Source organism: Trichogramma pretiosum, unplaced genomic scaffold, assembly GCF_000599845.2.
Source record: "Trichogramma pretiosum strain Unisexual culture from Peru unplaced genomic scaffold, Tpre_2.0 scaffold7, whole genome shotgun sequence".
Lineage (NCBI taxonomy): Eukaryota > Metazoa > Arthropoda > Insecta > Hymenoptera > Trichogrammatidae > Trichogramma > Trichogramma pretiosum.
The window spans coordinates 3,069,815-3,096,417 of record NW_019641639.1 but is presented as its reverse complement, the minus strand read 5'-3'; the positions used below and the strand labels follow the sequence as shown (position 1 = coordinate 3,096,417).

The 26,603-nt window shown below is 46.2% G+C and overlaps 1 protein-coding gene across 21 annotated transcripts in view; it reads left to right on the top strand.

Annotated features, from left to right (window-relative positions):
* LOC106648581 (CUGBP Elav-like family member 1) overlaps positions 1-26,603 on the top strand; it is a 211,396-nt gene that overhangs the window by 122,636 nt on the left and 62,157 nt on the right. For all 21 annotated transcript variants that reach the window (XM_023459495.1, XM_023459496.1, XM_023459494.1 and 18 more), the window contains one exon: positions 21,123-21,301. In XM_023459495.1, the coding sequence (XP_023315263.1) occupies positions 21,123-21,301 (179 nt within the window). The remainder of the gene's footprint in view (positions 1-21,122; positions 21,302-26,603) is intronic.

Genomic DNA, 26,603 nt, shown 5'->3' with positions numbered 1-26,603 from the left:
ACTACGAACGTAGGACGCCAAAACTCTGCTAAGAGTTCTCTGGCGCAACGAATCGCAACACCGAACACACTTCCAAAGGTTGTTTGAACCGGCCTTCGCTACGACTCAAGGGCAAGCTTCGTCAGTGACCGCTAGGTGGCGTCACACCGGGACCCTCACACGACTGGCCGCCGCCGGTGCTTAAAGGCAGCGGCCTTGCCAAACCAACAACGGGCCGAGTCTTGAGGCCACACGACTTATAGTCGCTGACAACGTTTTCTGCCACGACTAGTCGTTGTAAAACTCGTCTCACGAGTTCTCTAATTAAATTTCGCTTCTCTCCTTAAAATTCTTAAACTATCTCCCCTTTGACACTTGGCCTTTCTTTCCAAAGTCACTAGACAGCATCAGTTTGTGACTTGTCGATTATATACCGTCTCTTCTAAAGTACCAATTCGAGCAAATCGACATAAATTCATAGTCCTTCTCAGGGCCACATCCTCTACGGGCTCACTACGCCAATACCTTTCCCCCCCTCCGCCATCCGTCAGGCGTTCACGATGAATATAAGCAGCCGTACGGCCGTCCGGCCGTCATTCCTTCGACGTCTGCCAAGCCAGCAACATGGACACCCGCCACGTAGCTGCTCGCTTCACTCCCGCTGACTCCGACGACAAAGCCGAGTTTCTCGCCACTGCTAAGAAGGCGGTTGCCTCCATCGCTGTCGTACCCGAGGGTAGTACTTTCCGTGATATACTCGCGGTCGTCCGCCGGCCTACGCGACCAGAAATCTGTGTGCCTGAGGCTCGACCGCCGCGGCACCAGTCACCCGGCGTAAGACAGCCGATCGATCCTCCTAAGTCGCCTCGGCCCCTCTCACCCTACCTACGAGAGAACCCGCCGGTACCTGCACATCTGCACAAACCCATATTAATTCGCTTCGAGGCCCCAGTCAACTGCCCGGTCTCTCGACCCGCAATACCGCCTGCACCGCCGGCGAGTAAAACGCTAAGTCCGCCTCAGCGTTACTTCGGCGAGCTCTTTCGCCAGCCACAGGCTAAATCTTCACAACCCAGCCAAGGTCTCGCCTCCACGTCCAAAGGGAAAAGGAAGAGAAAACGAGTAAAGACGCCGTCGGACTCTCGACGCAGCGCCCGGCGACTTCAAGAGAAAGAGAAGACGGACTAGCTCAACAACTAGTCACCCAAACGAACGGCCCTTTTCAGGGCCACGCACTCTTCAAACGTAAGGACGCTAAATTGGTTTTCAACAGATTTGTATTTCCGCGCGTTAACATTCCTTGACCGTACTTTCTTCTACTACGCGCGCACGCACCGAGCTGGCGCGCCGTCCCGCGTTTCTAATGGCTATTTTACGACGCAAAAGTTCGTTGCTGCTGCTGCTGGTGCGGGGCGCGATGCATCTCGACGCGCGCGAGCGCTGGATTAAAAGTAATTTTACGTCGGAGCTTATATATATAAATATGAAAAGCCTTTGCGCGAGCGCTCACCAGGGCGAAAGGGGAGAGAAAGAGAGAGAGAAACATTATGCAAAAATGTCAGATTTTTATACGCGAGCTCGCAAGCTCGCAGGGAATACGAGCTTTCTTATGCGATTTTCGTGCGAATTGCGCGCGAATGAAACGAGATACAACGTTAACGTTTATTTTTTCTTCTTTTTTTATGTATTATACGTGGTCGCGCCCAGCCAGGCGCGGACAGGCCACCAAAGCTGAGTTGTTTGTTTCTTTTATTTTTTTTCTAACTCCAACCCTCTTTTTTATTTTTATTTATCTCTCCCTTTCATTTCCATCTCTCTCTCTCTCTCTCTCTCTCTCTCGGCACGAACAATTAAAGTAATACTTCGCGTCGCTCCAGTAAGTCGTCGTCGTCGTCGTCATCGTAGGGCTAGCTCACCCTGAAAAAGAAGAAAAGCCGGAAGTTTTCCAGCGCGCAACACCACGAGCTCGGACACATCCATCATCGGGAGCATTCGGTCTCCTCCACTACTACTACTACTGCTATAATGCGTGGGTGTCGCGAGCTGTTTCTGGCACTGGCGACAACAACGCGATATAAAGCTCGCACAACGGGGCCTACTATACTCGAATCGCCACACCGCTCGAAAATATAACTACAAGCGCAGGCGGGCGGCTAGTCCATTAAGACTCTCTCTCTCTCTCTCTACTCTTTTCTCTCTTTATATACCTAGGCGCGCGTTGTTTACGTGGCTCAACGCTCACTCGACCCGAGCCCTTTTTGCTGCTAGCCAACACACACTGCACATACACACACATCTACGTATACGCGTGAATTACAAAATACACCGAGCTCCCAGTGTATACGCGCATATATGTACACGCACACATGTATAGAGAGAGAGAGAGAGAGAGAGAGAGAGAGAGTGACTGTATCCATTAGAGCCATTACGACGAACGGCGCATGGATGGGCGGCGGCGGCGGGTACAAAAGTGCCCGTAGCTTCGCTCGCCTCGCTTCGGACGTTTATGATACTATTAACTTTATTACAGCTCGCTGCTGCTGCTGGACTAAGACCTGGTGCGCGATAGCGTCATGTGTGCGCGACTATATACATATACGTGTACCTACCTACCTATCCTCAATATGTGTATGCACAAGGGCTAGCCACAGACGAGAGCCACCGTAGCTGCTGCTGCTGTGTGACAAGCCTCTCTCTCTCTCTCTTCTGTGCACATGCAGCAGCATTACGGCGTATCGAATTTCGATTAATCGATTCGCAAACGCGTCGAGCCATTACGCGATCCCTACGCAGCGGCAGCAACAGCAGCAGCGGTAGAGTAGCCTCTAGCAAAGTCATTTATACGTCGAGGCTGTCCTACGCAACAACAACAATAACGACGAACAAAAAAAAACAACAACGAGAAGCACACGAATTGAAAAAGAAAAAAAAACGAGAGTCATCGCAACAATTATGCAACCCACGCGCTACTATTATAGACATGCTGCACTGCGCGAGCGAGTAAAATAACAGCAGCATCGTAGGTAAACGCGAGCGACAAACGCCGCGAAAATTTACGAGGGTTCTGGTGCTGCTGCTGCGACACCGGTGAAATAAGCACCGTAGCTGCTGCCCACACACACACGCACGCGCACGCGTTGTTTTTCAACGACATAATTTTCGCTGCTTGCGAAAAGCCGAGCCGACGACGACGACGATCGACTTAATAGCTTTTCTAAGAAAATCCAGCAGCCGCGGGGACGCTCGACATTTTTATAGCGCCGAGCTTAATTGATATTTATTGCGCTGGCGTGCTATATACTCTGCGCGCGCTTGGCCAGTTGGCGAGAGCGAGAAAATCCTAAACTGATAAAAAGTGTGCTTGTGAGCTGTGCGTAAGCTCGCTGGCGACATTTCTGGGATACGCGTTACAACACCTACTCCGGCGTTACATATACCTATCCTATACGCGTGTCGGCCGCAATAAAAGAATGACAGATAAAGAGGCCTCGCCCGCGTGCGAATATAACGTAGTACAGCGGGGCCAGGGTATCTTTTCTCTCTCCGAGCATTTTCGTGAAAATTTCATTCTCTCTCCCTCTCGCTTGCAAGCGACTATCGCGCGCAGATCTACTACGCAGTCTCAACCGTGAGAGTTTGTGTGCTTGCGCTGTAGCTGCGGAACAATGCAGAAACTCTCCCCGAGTGTTCCATCCGGCGGCTCTTTTTATTCTTTTTTTTTCCTCCTCCTCCTCCTTTTTTTATACTAGGTACTGCCGCCGCCACTGCTGCTGCAACGTTTATATATACAATTTTTTTTTCATCCGGTGCGAAATTTCGCCTCCGCTGCCACACACCGAGGCTCCAATATACACTGCACTCGGGTAACACGAGATAAATTATAGTCGGCGCCCGGTGCAGGCAGGCCTCTCACTCTCTACTGCTGCTGCTGCTACTGCTGCTGCTGCTGCTGCTACGTTGTTATGTGTGCTGGTAGTGTATGTATGCACGCGTCTCTCTCTCTGCTGCGCATGTATATATACGTTATATACAGCACAAGCGAGCCAGAAATATTGTTTCAATTCGCGCCTCGTGTAACTCGTATATATACCTACCCCCGCCCCGACACCCGCCCCTGCCCAGAGGAGCGAGGGATCTTTTTCGATGTATACTGCTGCAGAGCCTAATTTCCGTGTCTTGACTCTCGTAATTCCTAAATGCTTGCGCGATGTGCAATAATTTTTCGAAAAAAAAAAACAAATTACGCATTCCGTATGAAAACTCGAGCTTTGGAAATTCGCTTCTCTCTCTTCTCGGCTTGGCGCCCCCAGTGTCATAGTCAGCGTCGTCGACGTCGCAGTGTCAATTCGAATTCGGCCGGTAAAGCTCGGCATCGAAAAAGGAAGAAATTTACTTTATTCATTCATTCTCTGCCTCTCTCTCTCTCTCTCTCTTGGCGATATTTACTCTATTCTTATCGAACTATCGGCCCGCACTAAATCACTTTCCATGCGGCATTATTTCATTCGTCTGCGCCGTGCGCAGTTCCAAGTACGTATACATATAAAAGCTGCAAGCGTTGCAAGAAAACGAAATCATAGCTGCCGCCGCCGCCCATAGCTGCATACGCGGTGTATCGGAGTTTTTTTTGTTGCGTTGTGTAAAGATAGCATCTTCCAAGGGCAATACATCTTGAACAATTACCTCCGAGTCCCCTGAGAAAATCTCTTCCTGGCTCGGAGGTTGTTTTTTTTTTATGTACCTCGAACTTGGGCCATAAATTCGCGATCCATTTTTATATAAGGAACTTTTCGGCTCGTTCGCCTATTATTACGATGCGCTCGCGTATATATATCCGTTGTAAAGAAACTCGTATATTCTCTGCAGCTGTGTGTGTGCGTGAGTAGTGGAGTACACGATCGTATCGGCTTTTTGTGTGTGCGGCAAAAAACGAAGTTATATTCACCGCGTCGAGTCTGTCCTAACCTTGATCACTACTACTTATATACGCCGCCACCATTTTTTATGCTCGTTCTCATGAATGTAAGAACTCGCGATTCATATTGCGCGATATAATACCTCCTCGAGGGGGCCACAATGATAAGTGCGGCAAATTAAATAAACCCCTAGAAATTGATGTCTCTCTCGCATAAATAAGTAATCTTAATTTATGTATTAGATCACTTCTCTGTCTCGAGCCACCCTGAAATTAATATCTTTGCTAAAGCCGCCTCCTTTTGATATAATTGCGCGTGGCAGGGGCTAGGCCGTGATTTTGATTTATCGGTAGTGAGTCATCACTTGTTGAGCGCGTCCCGGTAGATCTCTATCAATTTTTTCTTCGCCAGTATAGCAGCGCGCGCGACATATGGAAATGAAGAGCTGTTCGCTCGAGGCTTCAACTTATTCTTGTCGGGTAGAGAGAGGGGTTTCTCCCCCGGAAGAAAAAAGGCGCACAAGAGTACTACCGTCTACCTCGCTCGAAACACACCTTCGCAGACTTTGAAAGGGATTAAGTAGGAGTGAAAAGACGTTATGCTTTAAGATGCCCCCGCGCGCGCGCGTGTATATAGCCGAGGGAGAAGGGAAAAAAGACCATGGAAGAATACAAGGGTGGAAGAAGAAGAAGTAGAAGCGCGAGAGAGAAAGGAGAGGATGAAAGAAAAGAAGGGCTTTGCTCCTTTGTGTGTAGCTTTTCTCTTGATCGCCCCCGCTCGCGCGCTACTTCTCATATTAAATCAAGCGAAAGCCTTTAGTTTGCAGGAAATTGCGCAAAATTAAGTGCCCCGTGGAGGACTTTTCGGTGCAAGCTCGAAGCTCGAGTGAGACACAGAGAGAGAGAGAAGAACTTTGAACTCACTCACTCTCTCTCTGAGCTTGCAGCTTGCTTGCTCGCTGCTTGCGCGCGTCGGCCTAAGCGAGATTCGAGTGTTCCGCTAATTATCATCCCGATGTATAATATAATGACGCTTGAAATTTTTTATGACTCGCGCAGAAGGCGCGCGCTTGTTAATTATTTATCGATTGAACGCGGGCAAAAGAGCCAAGCCGGTGCCAAGGAGGTCACGAGTGTATATGTATGTAACGATAAAACGTTCTCTCACACGTATAACACACAGAGCTTGCAAAAGAGAGAGAGATAGAAGACGGAAGCTCCAATTAAAAAAGACTCGACGCGGCCCGCCTGGAAATCTCTTTAAAAAGTTCATCGTTACGATAACTCGCTCAGGAATTGGACGGAGATGTTGTCTCTGAATTTTTGATTTTCGATTTTCCCGCGATTCATTAGATCGACTAATTAAAATGTCCCCGCTCATCTATAAGAAATTTCACCCATCGGTATTAAATTTGACGGATACATGGCTGTCTCATGCCGAGCAGCTCTTTTATTCGCGGAGATCCGCTTCTCGAGACAGTTGACGAGAAAAGACGACGACAAGTTTTTATCTCAACGCGACGAGTCGCAATTCGTATAATAATAAAAAAAGTTCGTCGTCGAAATGCTCATCCTCGAGTATACATAGTAGCGAGCGATACCCTTTTTTTAACGAGTTGGCCTATTTTTCCATTATGATTTAGAATCAATTTTATCACATATATATATGTAAGTCGGGTCTCTCGAATATTGTGCCAAAACTGCTGTGCAGTAGCAGCAGCATAGAGAGCCGCTCGAGAGACGAAATGAGTTCCAAGTATCGTTTCGATAGGTGTTTTACACACGAATAAAAGACAATCGTCGAAGACAGACGAAAAGAAAGAGAAAAAAAGAAGAAAAGAGACCGTGTGGAGCTCGTCTCTTCCTCTCTCTCGCAATCGTCTTATGCAGTTCTTTGAGAGAGAAGGAAGAAGAAAGGAGAATATGAGAGTTGGAAAGACCATTGGTGTGCGCGCTCGGGAGTAGCCAATATGTATGTGTGTAGCTCTCTCCCTCTACGGCTGAGAGAACAAGGGAAGTAACCTCAAGCAGTCGATTCTTTCTGCCCTTTCTTTCTCGGCATCGTAAGCTCGTCGGTATCCCATCTATATACGTATACACAATACATATAAACGAGATGGCCTCGGAAGAAGTACACACGCGAATTCCAAGTTGTGCCGTTATATCGGGGTGCTGGTAAACTTTTTCCTTCGGCGCAAAACAATCAACCTGATTCATACGGCTCGGTGTGCTACTACTGGAGTGTATAGTGTAGTGCGTGGGGAGGGAGAGGTCAGCCTTACTTTTTTTCCAGCCGCAATAACGCGTAACAAAGTACCAATCCTCTTCGCCAGGCTGAATTATATAGCCACACTCCGTACGGCTAGTCTCTCGCTTTGCAGTGATGCAGCAGCAGCAGCACGAGGTCCATAAAAAATGGGACCATCGAGACAGAAGTATATAAAAAGCGCGAAACTGCCTAGTACTTTATCCCGCTTCGCTTCAGTGATGACTGCAGTCGCGCGCACGCTTATATAGATGTATTTTTATTTTATAACCGGACTTTGTTGCCCGAGAATTTACCTTATAGCAGTAGTAGTATCCGCGATTGTGTAAGCTCTTCTTTGCGACCGAGTCAATAACCTCCCCCCTTCTTCGCCCTAAGAAAAAATGTGTCAGTGTATAATACAAGAGAGATGCGTATTGGAACTTCATCAAAATTGAATTTATGTATACGTTCGTCGCTCGACGAAGTATAAGAAAAGCAATCGCAGCCCCTTTCATTGTTCCTCGGCTTTTGTCGCTTTAATCGCGATACAAATGTCCCAGCAGCATCGCGCAGACATTCTTACATTCGTACGATTTTCCGTCTATATAGCCTCTCCGCCGACGCCGCCGTCGGAGATCTTGCGAGCTCTGAAAGTTCCCTCGGAGGCATTAACCTCCTTGAAAAGACGTTACCTCTCGAATATAAATCTCCGGAGACGATCTCGCGCGCGCGCGCAAGTCGTAGAGAGAGAAAAGCAAAAAGAAGAGATGACAATCACTCGATGAGCTTTCATCGAGAGATTCGCCTAGATAGGTCACGATTTCTGGCACACGTTTACCACCACCACCACCGCGAGTGAGCGCGTAATAACAATTACGTGGCTTTTTTTGCTTTTAATCGACTTGATTCGTCCAAAAGAAAAGAATCACCGGTTGTGCAGTTTAACGCTGCGCTTTATGCAAATCAAAAGCAAGTGATGAATTATACGCGTGCCGTGCACGTTGCCTCTTATACGTATGTATACTCTGCTGCTGCTGCAATGTGCAGCGCACCGAGAGAGTTCGACTATCGATAGAATAAAAAAAAAAGGAAAGGAAAGGAATGAGAGGGAGAGAGAGAAGGGAGTAAGGCTCGGAAAGAACGCGCGCGAGCCCTGTTATTTTTTGTACCCTAGGGAAATCTAGCATTCAATGAATCTTGAGCGTTTTTATCTTTTATTCTATTCCTCCGGCTCTCTTTCTTTCTCTGTCTCTCTCTCTCTTTCTCTGACTTGATTTTTGATTATCGCGCTTCATTTTCTTTATCTTTTCTTTTTTTTGTTCATTCGAATTTTTTATGTGTAACGCTAAAAATACATCATAACCGGGCAATATAATTTTTCCGAAACGAATGTTCTCTCTCGCCATCATCGTGTTTTCTAATTAAAATCTAAGTCGATTATTGTAATGAAGTTTGACAAGAGCTCTGGAAATCTCATTTGCTCGATGCCTTTGTTTCTCGCTCTCTCACGTAATTAAAAATCTTTAATTTTCCATGGTGCCCAACCGTGTGCACTCTCTCTCTCTCTCGCATGCACGAACAATTAATGTCTCTCCGTGACATAACTAATTTCATAACAATGGCTACTCCTGCGAGGCATTCCAAGACAGCGCATAAAGGCATTGAATCACGGCGGCTGCTAGCTAGCCGTAGAATATAATATCAGATGTGTTCTCGCGTTACCATTAATGAACTTTTGATTCGTTGGTTGAGACGTATTTTTAAAGAATGGAGAACCCGTGAAGCCGCATGGAAGATCAGCACAGAAGAACAAAACCTAATCCTCTTCTCCTCTCCGAATGAAATTCCAATATTTATTCGGTCGCAAAGTGCAGCAAGTGTAATACACGAGTACATCTATACGGGGTGAGACGAGGCTAAATACCAAGCGCCGCTCCATGTGACACATAGGGCGCAATTAATTATGTAGCGACTCGACTAATCTCGCTGGGGACGTTGACAATGGCGTGTTTCGTCCTCGGGGCTCCAAACGCGCACTTGGACTCGAGGCAGCAGCACACACGTGTACACATCCCCGAGCGAGCCGCATCTTTGGCCGTCTTCGGGTGATGGTACTACGACACAATGCATATTGAATTTCGCGGGACAGCGGCAAACAATGGGCTCACTCTGCTGCTGCTCGAGCTTGGAGTCTCTCTCTCTCTCTCTCTGCGTAGGCACAAAATGTATATTAATATCCGCTTCGTACCGATCGAGAGTCATCTCACCCTCTTTCTCTCTGTCTCTCAGCCATTTTCCCCCGCGCGGTAAGAACAGCTGGTATTACGCATCCGAACGTCGAACTCGGCGAATTTCTACTCGATAATAATGATGGGATTACGATTTTCGTTCCATCGTTCGTTCGACGGTGGCGGCGGCATTATGGATATGAAACAATCACGAACTTCTCTCTCTCTCGAATTCCGAATTTTCAAATTTCGATTCGCCCGCTATACTTATATAATACCTCTTAGCTGACACTACGCCTCGTTTTCTTTATATATTACAATAGAGAGATGAGAGAATTTCACGTGCTCTAGGTAGCTGCTGCCCGCGTATATGGAGGAGGAAATTTTTCAGCTCCAACAAAGTTACGATAGTTATTTCAGCGTGTAATAGTAGCCGCTGCGCGCAAAACTTTTCCATGGAAATAATACAACGAGTTATGTTTAATATTATAAAGAGCGCCTGAAATAATTTTAAAACTCTCTCTTCTTTCTCTCTCTCTCTCTCTCTCGCTCGTGCCGATGTTATATATCCATACATCCCTCGTTTTTCTTTCGGTATATATACGCGTCGTTCTTCCTCCTCCCTTTACGCCGTCGTCGTTTTTGGTCCGTGACGCGGCCGTTTTAACTTTTAATGCAGTAAAAAGCACTGCTCAACAAGTTAAAGATAGAAAAGTTGCTCTTCGCCGGGCCCCCGACACACAACCTTTTTCGCCGTAGAATAGAATAATGCCTGAGTTACATCAAGTTTGTATTCGATAATAATACAGTGCGCGCGCGCGCACAAGTTTCATTAAGGGCCGCGGGGGTGATGGTGGTGAAAAAAAAGCGATCAACGGATTAAAAAGTTTCGAGGCTTGGAGCAGCTTCAGCGGCAAAAACTCATTTAATGTGAAATCTTTTGCTACGTAGCAGCGGCAGCAGCAGCTCTCCCACGCACACGGCTACGAGTATACGAACCTGTTGTTGCGTCGCTTATGCCGCGCATAATCGGCTGAAAAAGGCCTAGCGTACTCGTCGACTGCGCGTCATAAAAGTGATTTGCAGTCGGCTATTACATAATGACCTGGCGCGCTTATGTATATATACGCCCGTGTATGTATACTGCAATGCGTGTAACGAGCAAAATAGACGACGAGCAAGAGTAGAGCTCGGGAAAACTGTTTAATTATGCGTAAAGGTAATCAAACGAGTTCAGCTGCTGCAGTACAAGCGCTTATATGCATACGCGATGCGGCGGCGGCGTCGGCAGTATAGTGAGCGAAAAATTGCGCAGCAGCAGCGTACGTGGCTCGTAAAATACATTTCGATCTAATTACTTCAGCCCAGCAGCAGCAGCCCTGCTAGCGGCTCTCTCTGCTCTGCTGCTGCTGCTACAAGCAAGGGAGGGTAATCCTGTTACGTCGTTTTAGCGTCAATCTCGCGCGTGGAATCTGCGCCTTGATTCTAGGATTTTTTTATCTCTTTTTATCTCTTTTTTTGTCGGGAAAGGGGGATGATAAAAATTTCTGCCTCAAACGCACATTATTAACGAGACAAATGCTCGCGGCTTGACTGTATGTACGCGACGAGTTGAAAAGGTTTTAAGGAGAAATATAATTCCACGTGCGCTGCTCTAATTGGGTCATACGCGCGTGTGTCGGCTGAGAGAGAGAAAAATGTTCGGATCGGAATGAATAACAAATCATGGGGGTGGCGGCCGCTAATCCACATAGCACAAACACGTGCTCTTGGACGTAATTTTTTTCTTCGCCTTCAGCGACTCTCCCGACAGAGGAGAGCACAGAGCGTCGTTCATCTTTTTTACTTTCTCCCCCCTACGAGCATCTCTTCGTATATAATACGCGTGTACAGTGTATACATCGCTCGAGCGTCTGAATGTGTGTTATCCGCTCGCGAGCGTCCCCCCTGGGGGAGAGCATGGCCAAGCAGCCAGTATAGTAGTGGACTTGGATGCATCCATTAACGCGGAGCGTGTGCCCGGAATTCGGTATATACATAAACCAGGACACAAGAAAAGCAGCATCACAGCTAGAGCTGCGTACTATACTAGATATGTACATTGTCGAGAGAGAGAGAGAGAGAAGGGTAGGTAGGTAGTATAGTATGGTCATGGTGCGAGCGAGAAACGAGACTTGCTTGAATTTGAATTGATAAATGGACACGCGCTAGACGACGACGACCACTGTTGCTGCTGCTGTGTTGTGCTACTACTACGTGTGGCCCTCTCTGAATTGAAAATTACCGATAATGAATGCGCGCTAAAAGATTCATTCTCCCGCGTGTCATTATTATTGCGCGTGGGGACACTGCTGCTATATAAGCTCGACTGAAATTAAATGAAAAATATTTCGGCTAAAAACGTTCGTTACGTGACGTACGGTACACGAGAGGGAGAGGCGGTGACTCGTGCATTTGTCATCCGGGCCAACCGCACCACGTTATAAGCTGCTCGGACTTTTTTTCTCTCTCTCTCTCTCTCTCTCTCTTTCTTTCTATCCCCAAGCCTCGAAGCCTCGGGAGAAAAGTAACGACGGACACACACACAAGCAGGACTCAAGTATATACGCTTTTCCCCGAGATTAAGCTCGAACGCGAGTATAAAAATACGACGCGGTCCTTTTATCACCTCTAATTACGCGTGACTACTACGTCTCTAGCTACTACTCTCTTATCCTCTCTCTTCGACGCTGAGGGGTGATTGACACTCGCAGTAGCCATTTGGCCAGTTAAACGTTAATTCGCTCTGATTAGGAGCTGAGTACAGCGCACATGCGAGGCTGCCGTAGCTTTTTTTCTGACTTTCGGGACGACGATGATGCCAAGCACTGTCATCGTTAGAAACCCAATGAAAACCCGAGCACTGCACGTATATACAGGTAAAGGGCAAAAAAAACTGCGCGAACCTTTTTCCCTCCGGACACACACACACACACGTACCGCGGATAATTGGATTAATTTTGTTAAAAAACGGCAGGATTGAAACCTCGAAAAAGATCGTTTCCCGACCCCCGCACGTCGTAGCTGCGGTTTAAATTCATTATGAAGAGCCCTGTATATATAGCGCCGAGAGTCCTTTTGAATCCATTCGGCCGAGCGACGACGACGACGCGCGATCATCGATTCACAACGCCCCCCTATAACCCGAACTGCTGGACTCTGTGGACTGGAGAGAGAGAGAGCAAAAAAATTTCATTTTCTCCGCGGCAACTATTGTGCTCGAAAAATGAGGGTCGCTTTTTCTTTCGCCCCAACGCAGCAGCGGCTCTCACAATGAAGCGCAGCGAAGATCATAATTAGTCTCTATGTGCATGTGTGTGTGTCTATGTGTGTGCAGTATATAATATATATATCCTCGACTCATCTTTGATCAGGAAAGCTCGTGCAGCAGCAGCAGCTATTTGGACGCAGCGAGCTGGTCGCCAAAGTGTAGTCACTTTATGTGTGGCTTTTGAAGTTTGTCCATGACCATCGCCGTTGTCAAAGGGTCCCCGTCGACGACGATGGCTGCTGCTGCTGCTCTATTCAAATCGTACTGTAATCACCGCGTCGTCTCGTGGTTGCTTGGCCGATGTTGCCACTGCTGCTTTTGAGGACTTGTCTCTCTCTCTCTCTCTCATTCGGGGATGAAAGTCGCTGAACTGTGTACCACTGCTGCTGCTGCAGCGATGCACCTCTTTGCAAATCTCTCCTTGCGGCTTTCGATGTACATTTTCGTTCGTTCGTTCGTTTTTTTCTCTGCGAACGGGCCGAATGATTAAAACAAACGAACCCCGGAGAAGAGTCAAAAAAAAGCTGCGATGCGCTTGATGACAAAAGTCAAATAAACGCGATACTTTTATAGCTCTGTGTTATTGTTGTTGTTGCTGTTGTGTAAGCGTGCGGCCATCAGGAAATACTTGGGCGTATATATATAGATTATTCAAAGCAATATTTGCGTTCAATTACGAGGTCGTGGCCCGCACAAATATTTGTATCAACAAATCGTCGTATACTCGCGGCTCGAATGGAGTATCGATGCGAAAATTCATTTGACCGAGTAGTAGTAGTAGTAGTAGTATTCGTTGGGGATATAAAGCACCACTGCTCGACGAGCGAACGAACGCCGAGAGGATGAAAATTGATAAAAAATTGAATAATTGGGTAATTAAATTAAAGACACTCGCTGAACCAACAAGAGGGAGAGAGAGAAATTGTTCGCCGCGCGCAGTACTCTCGACACAAACGACGAAAGAGTAAAAATGAGAGACAAGCAGCGAGAGGAAAGAATGAACGAGCAAAAAAAAATAACAGCACAGAAGAAAAGGACACTTTCTCTCTTGTCTCTGTGAGAGAAAAGAGAGCTGAGAATCGTCGTCGTCGTCGTCGTCGTCGTCAGTACTAGGTATCAACGGATTAAAAGCTTCTGCCTTATATAATTAAAAAGTTTCGCTATCCGCCATCAAGATGTTTTCTTTCTCTCTCTCTCTCTCTCTCTCGAGTTAAAAAAGTTGAAAGAGAACGTGGCGGCGTTGGCTGCTGGCACGTGACTTCGCCCAATGGATACAATGATAATGTTTACAAGAGGAGAAAATTAGCAAAGTTTCTAATTATCCCCGAAGTGATAACGATTGGGGATTTTGAAGTTAATTTGTGAATCCGTCGCGCAAAAGTCAATAAATTCTCTCCTTTTCTTTTCTCTCTCTCTCTCTCTCTCTCTCTCTATACATTACGGTACTGTATAGTGTGAGCTTCCTTCAGCGAGTGAGCGAGCGAGAGCTCGAGCAGCAGATCTTGGCAAATTCCTTGGCAGAATTCCACGAGATGCAGCTCGCGTATACGTACGTACACATAGATATATAATGCCCGGGGTATACGGATTAGTAGTTGCAGCGTAGCGTAGTGTACGGCAGGGGGATAGAGAAACGCGTGACTCGTTGTAAATTTATCCTAGAACTGCAACGCAACAGAGAGAGAGAGAGAGAGAGGAAGGAATCAGGCGCAACCGACGTCGGGCTTCTCTCTCTCTCTTACTCCGCGCATATAAGGTAAATGTCGAGAATTCGAAAAACGCCGCGTATATATATCCGCTGCTATCTCGAGCCGCGTCTATACTGCTAACACACACACATACACACAAAGCATAGCTGCTCTCGTCGGGCAGATTAATTAATTTTCCGCGAGCCGATGCGATTAGAGAAATTCGACTTGGGACTAAACGCGAAAAAGAGACTCCTCCTCGTAGCCAAACTAAATGTATCGAAAAACTTTTTGTGAAAACATCATTAGCATATGACGCGTATAAGCCCTGCAGGCGTGTGTCGAATGGGCGAGGGAGCTCGTCGTAAAAGTTTATAAACGAACGATGTCACGCGCGGAGGGATCATCTCTCTCTGCTGCTGCTGCTGCTGCTGCTGCTTCTGCACCCCCATCCGAACTTTGCCAATAGATCATTTACCAAAATGAGATTGATTTCACAGCGTAAACATCTTCATCAAGCGAGCGAGCGAGCGCCCCAAAGTAGTAGGCGGCGGCAGCTTCCACGGTGTATGCTATGTGTAATCGTTTTCAAACTAGTTTCTTCCTCGTCGACTTCGCGCCTCCTTCTGCGCAGCGCAACTTTCTTACAAATTTACTCGCTAATGAGTCCGCGGCTTGCTTCTTCTTCTTCGCTTTACCATGCAGCACACACACAGACACATATTTTTGCCCGCAATTGCATTCCTCGAGTCTATGCAGTGGATGCGATGTTTGTATTCCGCCCCCGTCGAATTTCTCTCCCGTCGATTAGTCATCTTTGAGTTATACTCGCGCGGAAACTTTGACAGTTTATACAATTATATCGTTATATTGTGCGCTGGAGGTGCTGCTTCCCCGCATACTGATTCCTGTAGTGCGTACTACCTCCGTGTTTCGCTTATCCCACGTTGTTGCGACGTCGCGCGCATTTAATTCTATATTCCAACTGCGATGCTCCGGCTGCTGTTACATATCACACGCGCGTATACTACGATAATAAACTGCGTCAGAAAACACGAATTTTTATATCGAGAATATTACGTAGCGAAATAAATTTTTGCAGATTTTAAGCTCGCATATAGCACATCGTCCGCAAATGGACACGAGCTAAAGCAGCAGCAGCAAACGCGAATATCAAACTAAAGCCACGCGGACGGCAGCGACGGACACTAAAAACGTCATCCCGAATTTTACGCTCCAAAGTTCAAAGACAAAAGAGAGTCCCAGCGTATATGTAAACACAATTTCACGGGCACACACAGCGTAGTAGAGGCTCCCAAGCTGAGAAGGGGTTAAATGTTCAAGTGGTCACATACACACACGCACGTGTCTCATGGTAGTAGGCGAACTTTTCCCCGGTTAGCTGCTCTATGTATTCTCGCCGACCTACTTCTTCGGCACTTTTAGCAAACGGCTCTTTCTCGTATTACTCCGCACCACGCTTTGTTATTGCATTTTGCATCTCTTTTTCTTTATTTTATTTTATTTTATTTTATTTTATACGCACGACAAACTGCGCGCGCGAATGCGTATCGCGAATATCCGAGTACTTTTACGACCATCGACGTTTCATTTTTCACATCGTATTTTATATATAAAGGGCAGCAGAGGTAACGACTTTTTTCCTCTCATTAAAAATCACGAGCCTCCCCCGGATAAATCGATTTTTCCAGCTCGCAGGTCGAAAATAAATGTATGTATAAAAGCGTGTGCTATCCCTGCGAGCGATCCCCAGGCCCCCGAGCCGCCGCCGAGCAAGGTCAAAAGGGCCAAGGTCGCTCGTGTGGGTGTCTGTGTGAGTATGTGTGCGTGGATGCATTAGGACGTGAGTGTCAACGATGCATGTACGAGCATGATTTTACACTGGGCTGAGCCCTTCATTCATCATGCAGCAGCAGCAGCAGCAGCAGCGAGAGGGATAAAGGGCCGCAGCGCACACGTGTGTGAGCTGCAAGGGAGAGATGATGCATTCGGTGGTGGCTTCACGGAGCATGATGGGAGCAGAGCAATATAAGCCCGGGCGAATATATCTCTCTCTCTCTCTGTGCATGCCGGATCTGCCTAATTTTGATAAACGATTCTAATAAGGCTTTCAAGAGGGCGCATTTCAATGAGCGAGAACGAGCGAACATTTGTTTTCGCTCGTACATTTCGAGTGGTAGATATATAGCTCGCGGCGAAAATAATACGCACAAAAGACGCCGCACCGTTGCTTACAGCATGCATTATCGTGCATTTCGGACGGGCGCGCGCAAATCGTAATGGGTTACGATATCGACTCGTCGATAAAATCCCGAAAGTACGTTTATATAGACGACTACTACTACTATCGAGGTGTGCTGCGGAGCTGGTTATCTCGCGCGCACGCGCGCTTGACCTCGTTTGAATTTCAATGGACTGACTATGGCTGGCTGCGCCCCGTGCGCAAATTCATCGTCATTCAGTTTTATATACCTTTTATTACAGACAGACGCACCGACCGACCTTTCGGACTTTAAAAGCTCGCGCGGTAATAACTTTTTTTTTGCTGCAGCATCCACTTCTCGCTCGAATGATAAAAAAAAAAAAGAAAACATAATTATATCGAATGCGGCGCACCGTTGCGCGCTATATAGGGACTTTTGTGTTGACATTCGAGCTAAGCTAATTTTATTGATGGAAACATATTGGATTATTAAACGGTGCAGCTTCAATTTTTGGGGCGCGCACAAATACGACGCTCAGATTTTTGGTCCTTTGATCCGTTGTGAATTAGTTTATCAGCTTGCTGCTTTTTATTTCTTTTTTTGTTATTTTGCTATAGTGCAACAGAAATTTTCTAGCTCGTCGATCGAAGAAAAATTTAATTGTCTCCTCCTCCCCCCAATCGTTTTTGCCTCTCTGCCTAGCTTATTTACGATACATACAAGCTTCGTTAAGTTTTGCACGATGCGCGCCGGCGCGGCCTTTATCATCGCGTATACTTCGACGTATGTGCTGTGCGCAAGCCGAAAGAGACTCGCGCGGGCAACTTAATTACAGCGCAGCAGCAGCAGCGGTGGGAGCTCTTTTTTCTCATTTTGAAAAATAATTTCTGCCTGCATCATGGTGCTGCTGCAGTGCCCGCGAGTGCATGGGGCCGCGAGCAGCCCTTTCAGAGAGCTCCGATATAAAAGATTAAAAAGTTGATTTTGCGCAGCCGTATAGTCGAGTTATTCCCGCGTATTATTCCAACTTTAGTTTCTCATCTCGTGTCCAACACACACACAGGCGCATTCGACTGCTAATACGCGCGGCGTAATCAACGCACAAAGTCCAAAATGTGTAACTCGCGGACGCGTTTCGAAAAGCTGTCAGCGCAGTCGAGTAGCGGATTAAATATTGCAGCCTGTCCACTATATTTCTCTCTCTTTCGTGCCGCACATAATCGAAAAGTTTGCTTAAACGTAAAACTCATTAGGACAACGAGCGAAATGAAATATCTTCGAAACAAGACGGAATACAAGTCAACTTTCTACTTCTCCGTCTGTCTCTCCGCTCTGAAATAATTGTCTTTATAGCCGATGTCGCGGCATCACCCGACGACGGCACGAGCGACAACATAATTTCTTACTCGTCGTCGTCTTCCGGGCTCCGTCGCGTGGCGCAGATCTCTACCCGTAGAGAGAGAGAGAGAGAGAGAGATGGAAGGCGAAACAATTGCATTCGGTGTCATTATTAAGCCGCATTTACGGTAAAGAGCATTACGTTAATAGCATTAGCCCCGGCTCTCCTTATGAAATTGACTTGCCAGATGCTCTATGACGTTTCTCTCTCTATCCATACTTTAGCGAGAGTAGTAGTTCCCTCGAGGGCACAACGACGAATTCGCCCATTCATATTGAAAATGTACAGTTCTCTCTGCTCTATATATAAAGAGAGAGAGAGAGAGACGCGTTTACGCCTAGGTCGTCCTCGTCGTCTCTCGATCGAATTGATGGTGAGCGGTGCTCTCTTTTCTCATTTCGACAAATCTGGTTATGAATTCTCCGGGACCCGATGAAGTTTCTCTCTCTCTCTCTTCTGGCCTTTGATTCGCAGCAGCCGCGCACGCACTTTTCGCTCAATAAAATGATTTAATGAAGCACAAAGTCGCGTTTTGGCTACGGGTAAAGAGACTTGCTTCTCTTTGAAAATTTCCTTACCTCCGGATATTTTTATATACGTATATATATATATTGATGATTTTCATGCTGTACGCCATATTTTAATTAAGGTCGATTTGAGAGAGACTAATAATAATCGTTGGAACGTTAAATTAGAAAAGTTAATTGCAATTCAAATATTAAAAAAAGCGGATGTAAAAGGGGAATATTAAAATCATTGAAACTTCGAGCATTTGAACTCGTGAACAAATTGAATTTGAGCAAGCAAATATTTAAGAAAAAAACCACGCCGTATCTCTTTTTTTAGCAAAGTAAAAAATGTTATAACCTTTGAAAATTAAATACCGACGGAGAAATTTGTTGGATTTTACAAGTTTAGCAAAATTTTCAGTAACTCAAAGGAAAATTATCATTACACGAAATATATTTGAAAATCGGGCAAAACATCATTAAAATGTAACCAATTAAAGAGTCCTCCGCCCAAAGTCTCTCGTTTTCCATAAAATTCAAAGAACAATCGTTTCTTTCATGGCGAAAAAATAAAAAAACAAGAAAGAATCGACGAGAGAGAGAAAGCTCAAAAGAGGCTTTAGGTATAAATACTTCTAATGATGCTGCCTCAAGTACACTCGACAGCAGTTTGTAATTTACTGCTCTTGCCAGAAACCCTTCTCCTTCCATCTCTCTCTCTTTTATCTGAAAGCTGCGGATGACGATATTTTCAACTTGTTTTACAAGAATATTTCCCGCTCGCGCCCGTCTTATACACCAGTTCGCGGAGAGGCGAAAAGAGAGTAAGGAGAGAATTGAAAGTACACGTCGTGACCCCGATCCGTACGTAGGACGTATAAATTTTAATATCAAACGATGGGCGCCGTGCCAGCTAAAAAAGTTGTATGTAGCGTGTACCGCCGCGCGCGGGAGATTGTTTTGATGCCGAAAAGATTTAACGAATCAATGAGGGGAAATGTGATCTTCTTGTTCATTGATTTTACGATAGAGCCGTAATAGTTTTCGTTCGCCTTTTTTTCGTGCTCTTTTTTTCCGAGTCATCTCTCTCTCGTGCATCAAGTCAAAAAATCGTTTTTCACGTCATTGAAGCTCGCCTATTTCGTTCCAGATAAAAAAAAGTAGACCAATGATCATTGCGGCCTCTCACTCTCCTTTTACCATTTCTCTGTTGGCCTTTTTTAGCTTGTAGTATACGACGGCGCTCCTAGGTCGCTCAAAAGTCGCACTTCAATCTTTGAAATTGAGCCCACCACGCGCCGCAGTTGCCGTTCAATTTTCGCTCGAACTTTTCATTTTCTAATGCGTTTGTGCTGCGACCCACGGAGAATTCGTACACATCCGTGCAGTTTTTTTCGAGCGTCGAGTTGCATAAGCAAAAATGACGAACGACACCGTGACATTTTTGTGCTTTTTGCAGTTTAATTTTCGTCTCTCTCTCTTTCTCTCCGTATATATAAGCAATCGAAGAAGGAAATGGGATCCACGTGTGCTCGCTTCCGTGCATCGGGGCCCGCGGATGAAACTTCCTTCCTTAAATCTTTGGACTACGCTGCTCTAGCTAGCTTCGAGTAAGGAGGAAGTGCGAAATGCTCACCCCTCTGTACCCGACACAGAACAGAACGTATGTGTGTGTGCGAGCATTGGGAATTATTTAACGGTCCCCGGGAGAGATGTTATACAAGATCGCCTCGTTTTCTCGCCCGAGCTAGTGCGAATGTGTATGCACCCGGTTAAATCCTCTCTCTCTCTCTCTCTCTCTCTCTCTCTCTCTCTCTTGCCTCTTTCTCTTTCTCTCTCTCGGAGGCGACCTCTAAAATATTGGAGAAGTTTTGAGAGTCGGAAACGAAACTCCGGGTCGAGCTGCTGCGCGATGCGCATTGTTCATCGTCGTCGTCGTCGTCGTCGTCGTCGTCGTCGTTGCCGAAGAGGCGCAAGCACAGGCGAGCTTGCAAGCTCTAAGCAACTTTGCTCAAAATCACCGCCATACATTACCTTACTGCAGCACGACGACGACGACGAAGGAGCAAAGGGACAGTTTATCCTTAACTTTCCTTGTATGCTCGTGCTTGTTCTTGTCTTTCTCTCTCTCTCTCTCTCGTTTGCGATCTCATTTGTCAATTGCCACGGAGCTGGCAAGCACACATCTTTTTCGTTTTTACGCGCGGTACCTCATCTGAGGTCGATATTATTAACTCGTATACACACGCGATTCAATTTCATTTGCAAATCGACACGACAATGTAAATGTATATGACAGCTATTCATCGGATAATTATTCGCGAGAGTATACATGTGAGGTTCGAAATCAATTATTAATAAATGTAGTGACGTTGACGTTGAATTCCCCTATAAATTAGAAATGGCAGCTGGCGGCTGATAGGGACGCAACAACAAAGCTTAATTAATCCTTGCGAAAGCGCAGCTACCCATATATACGAATAGTATGAAATTTGACGCTTAATGTATAGCACAGCAGTTCGAGCCGAGATTATTGCTCGCGCGCAATTTCTTTGATGATTAAATTCGATTTCGAAAATGTACATCGACTAATCTCGATATTCTGATTTTCCTCATTGCAGCATCATGAACAATAATCGTGACTCGGTCGTGGAGAAGCCCGATCCCGACAACATCAAGATGTTCGTCGGCCAAGTTCCCAAGGACCTGGACGAGAACGATCTGCGCACCATTTTCGAGGAATTCGGCCGGGTGCACCAGATCAACGTGCTGCGAGACAAGTACACCGGCAGCAGTAAAGGTGAGTCTTGTTTATCGTATACGTTGAATAAAAAATCTGTTTTTACTTCGTGCCCCCCTCCCCCAAAAAAAAAAGCAAAATATTTTCGACGACACTTCTGAAACATAAAAGTTACAGCGTAGCTAGAAAATGAATCGCGAGAGAGAAGTTGCTGCTGCTCCTCCTCTCGGGAGCTTATTAAATTTAACTTTCCTCGGGACCGTTCACTTACTAAGTATTGGCTGATTTATCGATATGAAACTCGAAAAGGAAACTTTAGAAGCTGAAAAGAAGACGAAGAAGTCGTTGCGGATGTCTGCCAGACTGATCGCTCGCTCTTCTTCTTCCAACTCCCTCCCTCTCTCTTAGATCGTTTTTAATCCGATTAACGTTGATATTCTTTGCCAAAGCTAACAGCCGCGAGGTAATCTTGCCAATATCGTCGAGAATAGATCCTTTTTCCTCCCTCTCTCCCTCCCCCTATTCGGCCTCGGGAGTACTTATAAATTTTATGAAGTTTCAATTTTCCAATTAAATCAAACAAGGCGCCGAGCGAGTCGACTTGGAAAAAAGCTGCTTCATCGGATTAATAATTGCCGATGATCAAATATGCCCGGATCCGCGAATAGATTAAAAAAAAAGAGAAGGTACCCCGATGTTTATATATAATTCAGCGTACTACGATCGTCGTCGTATGACCCAACGCAGTGTTTTCTACTTAATTCTCGCAGTGGAGGAGAGGATCGTTATACACAGAACGCGTATAGATTAGGATGAATGCTAAATCCAGAACAATCACAAGGTGGCTTATAGGCAAATATAGGCGCGCGGATCAAGTCTAATGTATCCATTACGATTCAGCGCCGCAACGAGCCGTATGATTATTTGTCAATTATACAATATTGCTACTATATACGCGTACCGAGAGCTCATTTCCGCCAGTGGCATACAATATCATCAGCTGCTGACTCGTTGACCCAAAAGAAAAATGAGCTATATATATACAGCTGAAACAAGTTTAATCTCAATTATCACTGTATTAAATCGATTAGTCGCATATAATATAAGGATGACGGTTGCTGTTGCGCGCGGGAAGGTTCCCGAGTAAATATTAACTGAACAAGCAGCAGCAGCGGCAGAGAGAGGATGCCTCGCGCGCGCACTGTTAAGCTGCCAGAGCAGAGCAGAGCTCCCTACGCCAAGTGTATTATGTTATATATACAATCCCTCTGTTTATTATTATCCACCCGAGTCTTAGAGAGAGAGAGAGAGAGAGCAACAGCTGGATTCTCTCTCCCGCAGCAGCAATATTACGTATAAACTTGGATTATAATAGCTGCTAGTACCAGAGAGAGATCGAGGGTGTATGTGTGTGTGTGTGTGTGTGTGTGTGTGTCTGAGAGAGCAAAGCAACGAGTACGATTTTATTCCGTCGATTTCCGCGTCGTCGAGGTCCGAGCATACAGAGAGCGAGCGAGAGAAGCTTTTGAAGCTCTCTAAGCAAAGGCTCTCTCAATGGACACCTTGTCCGGCATTGAATCCTAAGCCGAGGAATCGAGAGGTGAGCTTATACCCCGAGTAAGAGAGAGAGAGAGAGCAAGTATAATAACCGCTTCTAAAGCTCCCCTGCATACGACAGCTATATAGTGGTATACTGGCCGTAGCAGAAATCAGGTGAGCTCTCAATTAAAGCGAGTGCATAGTCGTGTTTGTGCCCTTTCTATCTGCTATTCGAAACAGAGACGAAGAGAGAGCGAGAGGCCAGGGTCGATGCCTTCCTCTTGAGTGGCGTGTGGCTTCGCTCCTTCAAGTCACTAATTACCCCGAGCCGTATATGGTATATAGAGGAGCTAGGAAGCAGCTGGCCACTGCTTGCCTAGTGCACAGAAGGCTCGAGCGAATGATTATATACCGTTTCGATGTATATACTGCTAAAATCACGAAACGCGAATGGCCCAACGTATATTATATATTTATCGAAACGCATAGTTGAATTAGTTTTCGGACTCGAGCTAGAACTGCCCTCGGGTCTCGTTTGTATTTGATATTCACGACAACGACGTATGTATAGAAAACAAGACGCAAAAACTAGACGACGAGTATTAGGAAGAAAAATATAATCTGCCGGTCGTCGTTGTTCCGAGGCAAGCGAGAGAAGTTTTTCTCTTGGGTCAAAATGAAGCTTAGTCCGTGAGTGAGAGAGAGAGAGAGAGAGGCTAGGGCACGAACGCGCTTGGACATTAGTACTCCGCCGCGGAAAAGGTCCGCCGGCTCTCGGACGTTTTCTTTCCTTTTTTTTGCCGCTGCCGCTGAACGCAAAGTTTTATTGGCCGTCGGTAAGAGCACCCCGGGGATGCGATGTTATAGTGTGTGTTCTCCTCCTCTTTCTTGACTTTCTCTCTCTCTCTCTCTCGCGCGCACATATATATAGCACGCATGTATATAACTAAAATAGTTTGCAATACGCTGCCTGAATAAATGATGCGCAAAGATCTTTGTCCGCGCGCGGGCTCTTTTTTTACATCGGACGACGAGATCGTTAATTTTCGATCGTGGAATTGATGAAAATCGTCGCGAATGCCACGGCTCTCATTTCGAAAGATACGCGTAAAATTTTTTTATCGGCGCGCACATGGATCGTCGCGGATACGTATACGCGGAGTCTCGAATTTGCACTCGCTATATAACGGGGGTGATAAGGCTCGACTCCGACGTAACTGCAGCTCAAGGGAGGAGGGAAGGTAAAAACTTATTCGCGCTTGTTTACGATATATGGGCGCGTTTTTATCGGCGCGACTGCAGCAGTGGCTATTAAAATCAATATGGCATATCCGAGATGGGCCATTCACGCGCGGCTCAGCACGGAGTGGCGGTCGGGGGACCAAGGGGGGAAGTACGGGAGGATTTACACGTCTCTCACTGTGCCACGTCGATGTATATATATTCGAGAGCATTACGACGAGATCATCTGCACACGCCGCGATATTATATTCATTTTAAGATTGGCTTATAACGCAGAGAGAGAGAAGAGAGCTAGTTGGCCTGTTATATATCGTAATATATATCGCCTGCTACAGTCGATTTCATTAGCTCGTAAATTTCATTGGCTCGGCCACAAAACCGGCCGCACGGTTATAAGCTATCGAAACCACCGCACCACCATCACCAGCAGCAGCAACAGCAGCAGCAGTAGTAGCGGTAGTAGTTGTCCCTCCACCCACCCAGAGTGCGTTATAACACTTGCAGATAACCGATATACGAATTCGTTGTTGGTTCGTCGCCAGGCAAATCGCGCCGTAATGCCCGTTATAGCGAGCCTACATATATATACAGACCAGTGGATTTCATCCACTACTGCTCACTTATTTTTTCGTTATCATTACGTCGCGCTGGCCGCGTCCAGAGTTCACGGTAAACAGTCGATCGAGGCTGTTTTCATTTTTTCGTCGATAGCTGAATCAACAGATCGCCGCGGCAGGTGAGAAAAGCAAACAAAAACAAAGCTCGTGTATGAAATTTTCTGCCCCGAGATTACAGGAGCTTTTTTGCGCTAGCCCCCCCCCCTTTTTTTAACTCATTCGGAACTTATTCGAGGTCATTATCAGAGCCATAAATCAACAGTTCGCTNGGGGGGGGGGGGGGGGGGGGGGAATGATTTTCTCCGGCAATCATCGTCGCGCGTGACCTCTTCGCTTTTTGTAATTATGACCGGAGACTCTTAACCGAGCCGAGCTTTGGCTCTCGGCCAGGATTATTATGCGAAGAGACAAACCGTTGGCATACATCGCGACGCTTTCAAAGTTCAATTTCTCACGCAAACTCGTCGCGGCAGTTATGCATGTACGATTATTTTTTCTTCTTAATCGACGATTCAAAAGTTTTGCTCTTTTTTGTTTCAAAACGACTTTATGGCAAATATTCGATGTCAATGAAACACCAAAAATTATCTCGTACAAAAAAAAATCCTCGCTGCAAATCCCTTTGTGTCCAGCACGCGAGCACTTTTTAAGCTCATACGAAATCTACCACCACAGTTCGCGTTTTCAACAAAGAAAGTAGTATACAGAAGTGCGTAGTAGCGAGCTTCGAAGAGGGTAGGTGAGAGAGAGAGAAGGAGCGACAAAACCTCAATCCCTTTAATGGAGACAAATCCTCCTTGCGCCGCGCCACGCTGCTCTCGAGTTTGCGAACGAGAGAGCTGTAGAGTGTGTGGCACGTCTCTCTAGAAAGCAGCAGCTCTAGGCTGCACTGTTATATAAGGGAACAATTTGTAAGAGTATATCCTTCCTTAACGCAGTCTTGACATTAACACCTTGTGCACTTGTAACCTGTCCGTCATATAACGCGCAGCTATTTTCTATTTTACAAAATTACTCCCGTTGTTTCAGCGCAATTATACACGTTACGCGCAGTTAAAGTTTCTACGTTCCTTTTATCCCCCGCGTACAGTCGCTCATCGCGAGTCAAAGGTAATTTCGCCTTTTGTTATTCGCACTCGGCTAGATATTGCCTCCCATTAAGAAGAATAATTTTTTCGAGGGGTGTGCGAGCACGTTCAACGAAAATAACAAAAAAAATAAAAAAGAAGGTTTATAAGATGCTGCTGCTGGCTCGCTCGCGGGACAAACAATTTTTCTTCATTTCTTATTATTCTTCATATCTCTTTTATCTTGCTTAACTGCGGCTGCTGCTCGAAGCTGCTGCAAGAAGCTATTCTTTCTTACTCCCTCTCTCTCGCTCTCTCGCTTGTGCACAAACTGCAAAGTTCACTGTTTTGTATGCCTCGCGACACACAAGGAGTAGCGAGCCTCGCACCTACCATAGTGTAAATACTCAAGCATAGATCATTTTCAGCGGGTTTACTCGAGCGAGATAACTCAATTTGGCCGCCGCCGCACGCGCCGCATATATACACGCGAGTAAGGCGCGCGTTCCGCGAAGAAACGACGAAATGAGAGTTGCTCTGAGCTAAAGTGCTGCTGCTGCTAGAACGAGACTGTATCAGGCAATTTGGCTGGTTGCGTTGGAGAGTAAGATAGAGAGAACAGAGCTCGGATATACAAAGTTTAAATTTTCTCGTCGTTGCATTAACATTCGTTGACGTTAAATTGGGATTTATTGTGCAGTTGTGCGCGGATTTTCTTCTGCCGCGCGCTTCAAAATCTCTCTCTCCTACGTACTATTTCTATTTTTGTACTATACATATCCTCTGTATAGGTGTACGTGCACGTGGGTGGCAGTGCATTTCTGTGTGTGTTTGAAAAGAGATTGTGTACGAGCTCCTCTCGCGCATGGGAAGAGACGATACGGGGGCAAATCTCGA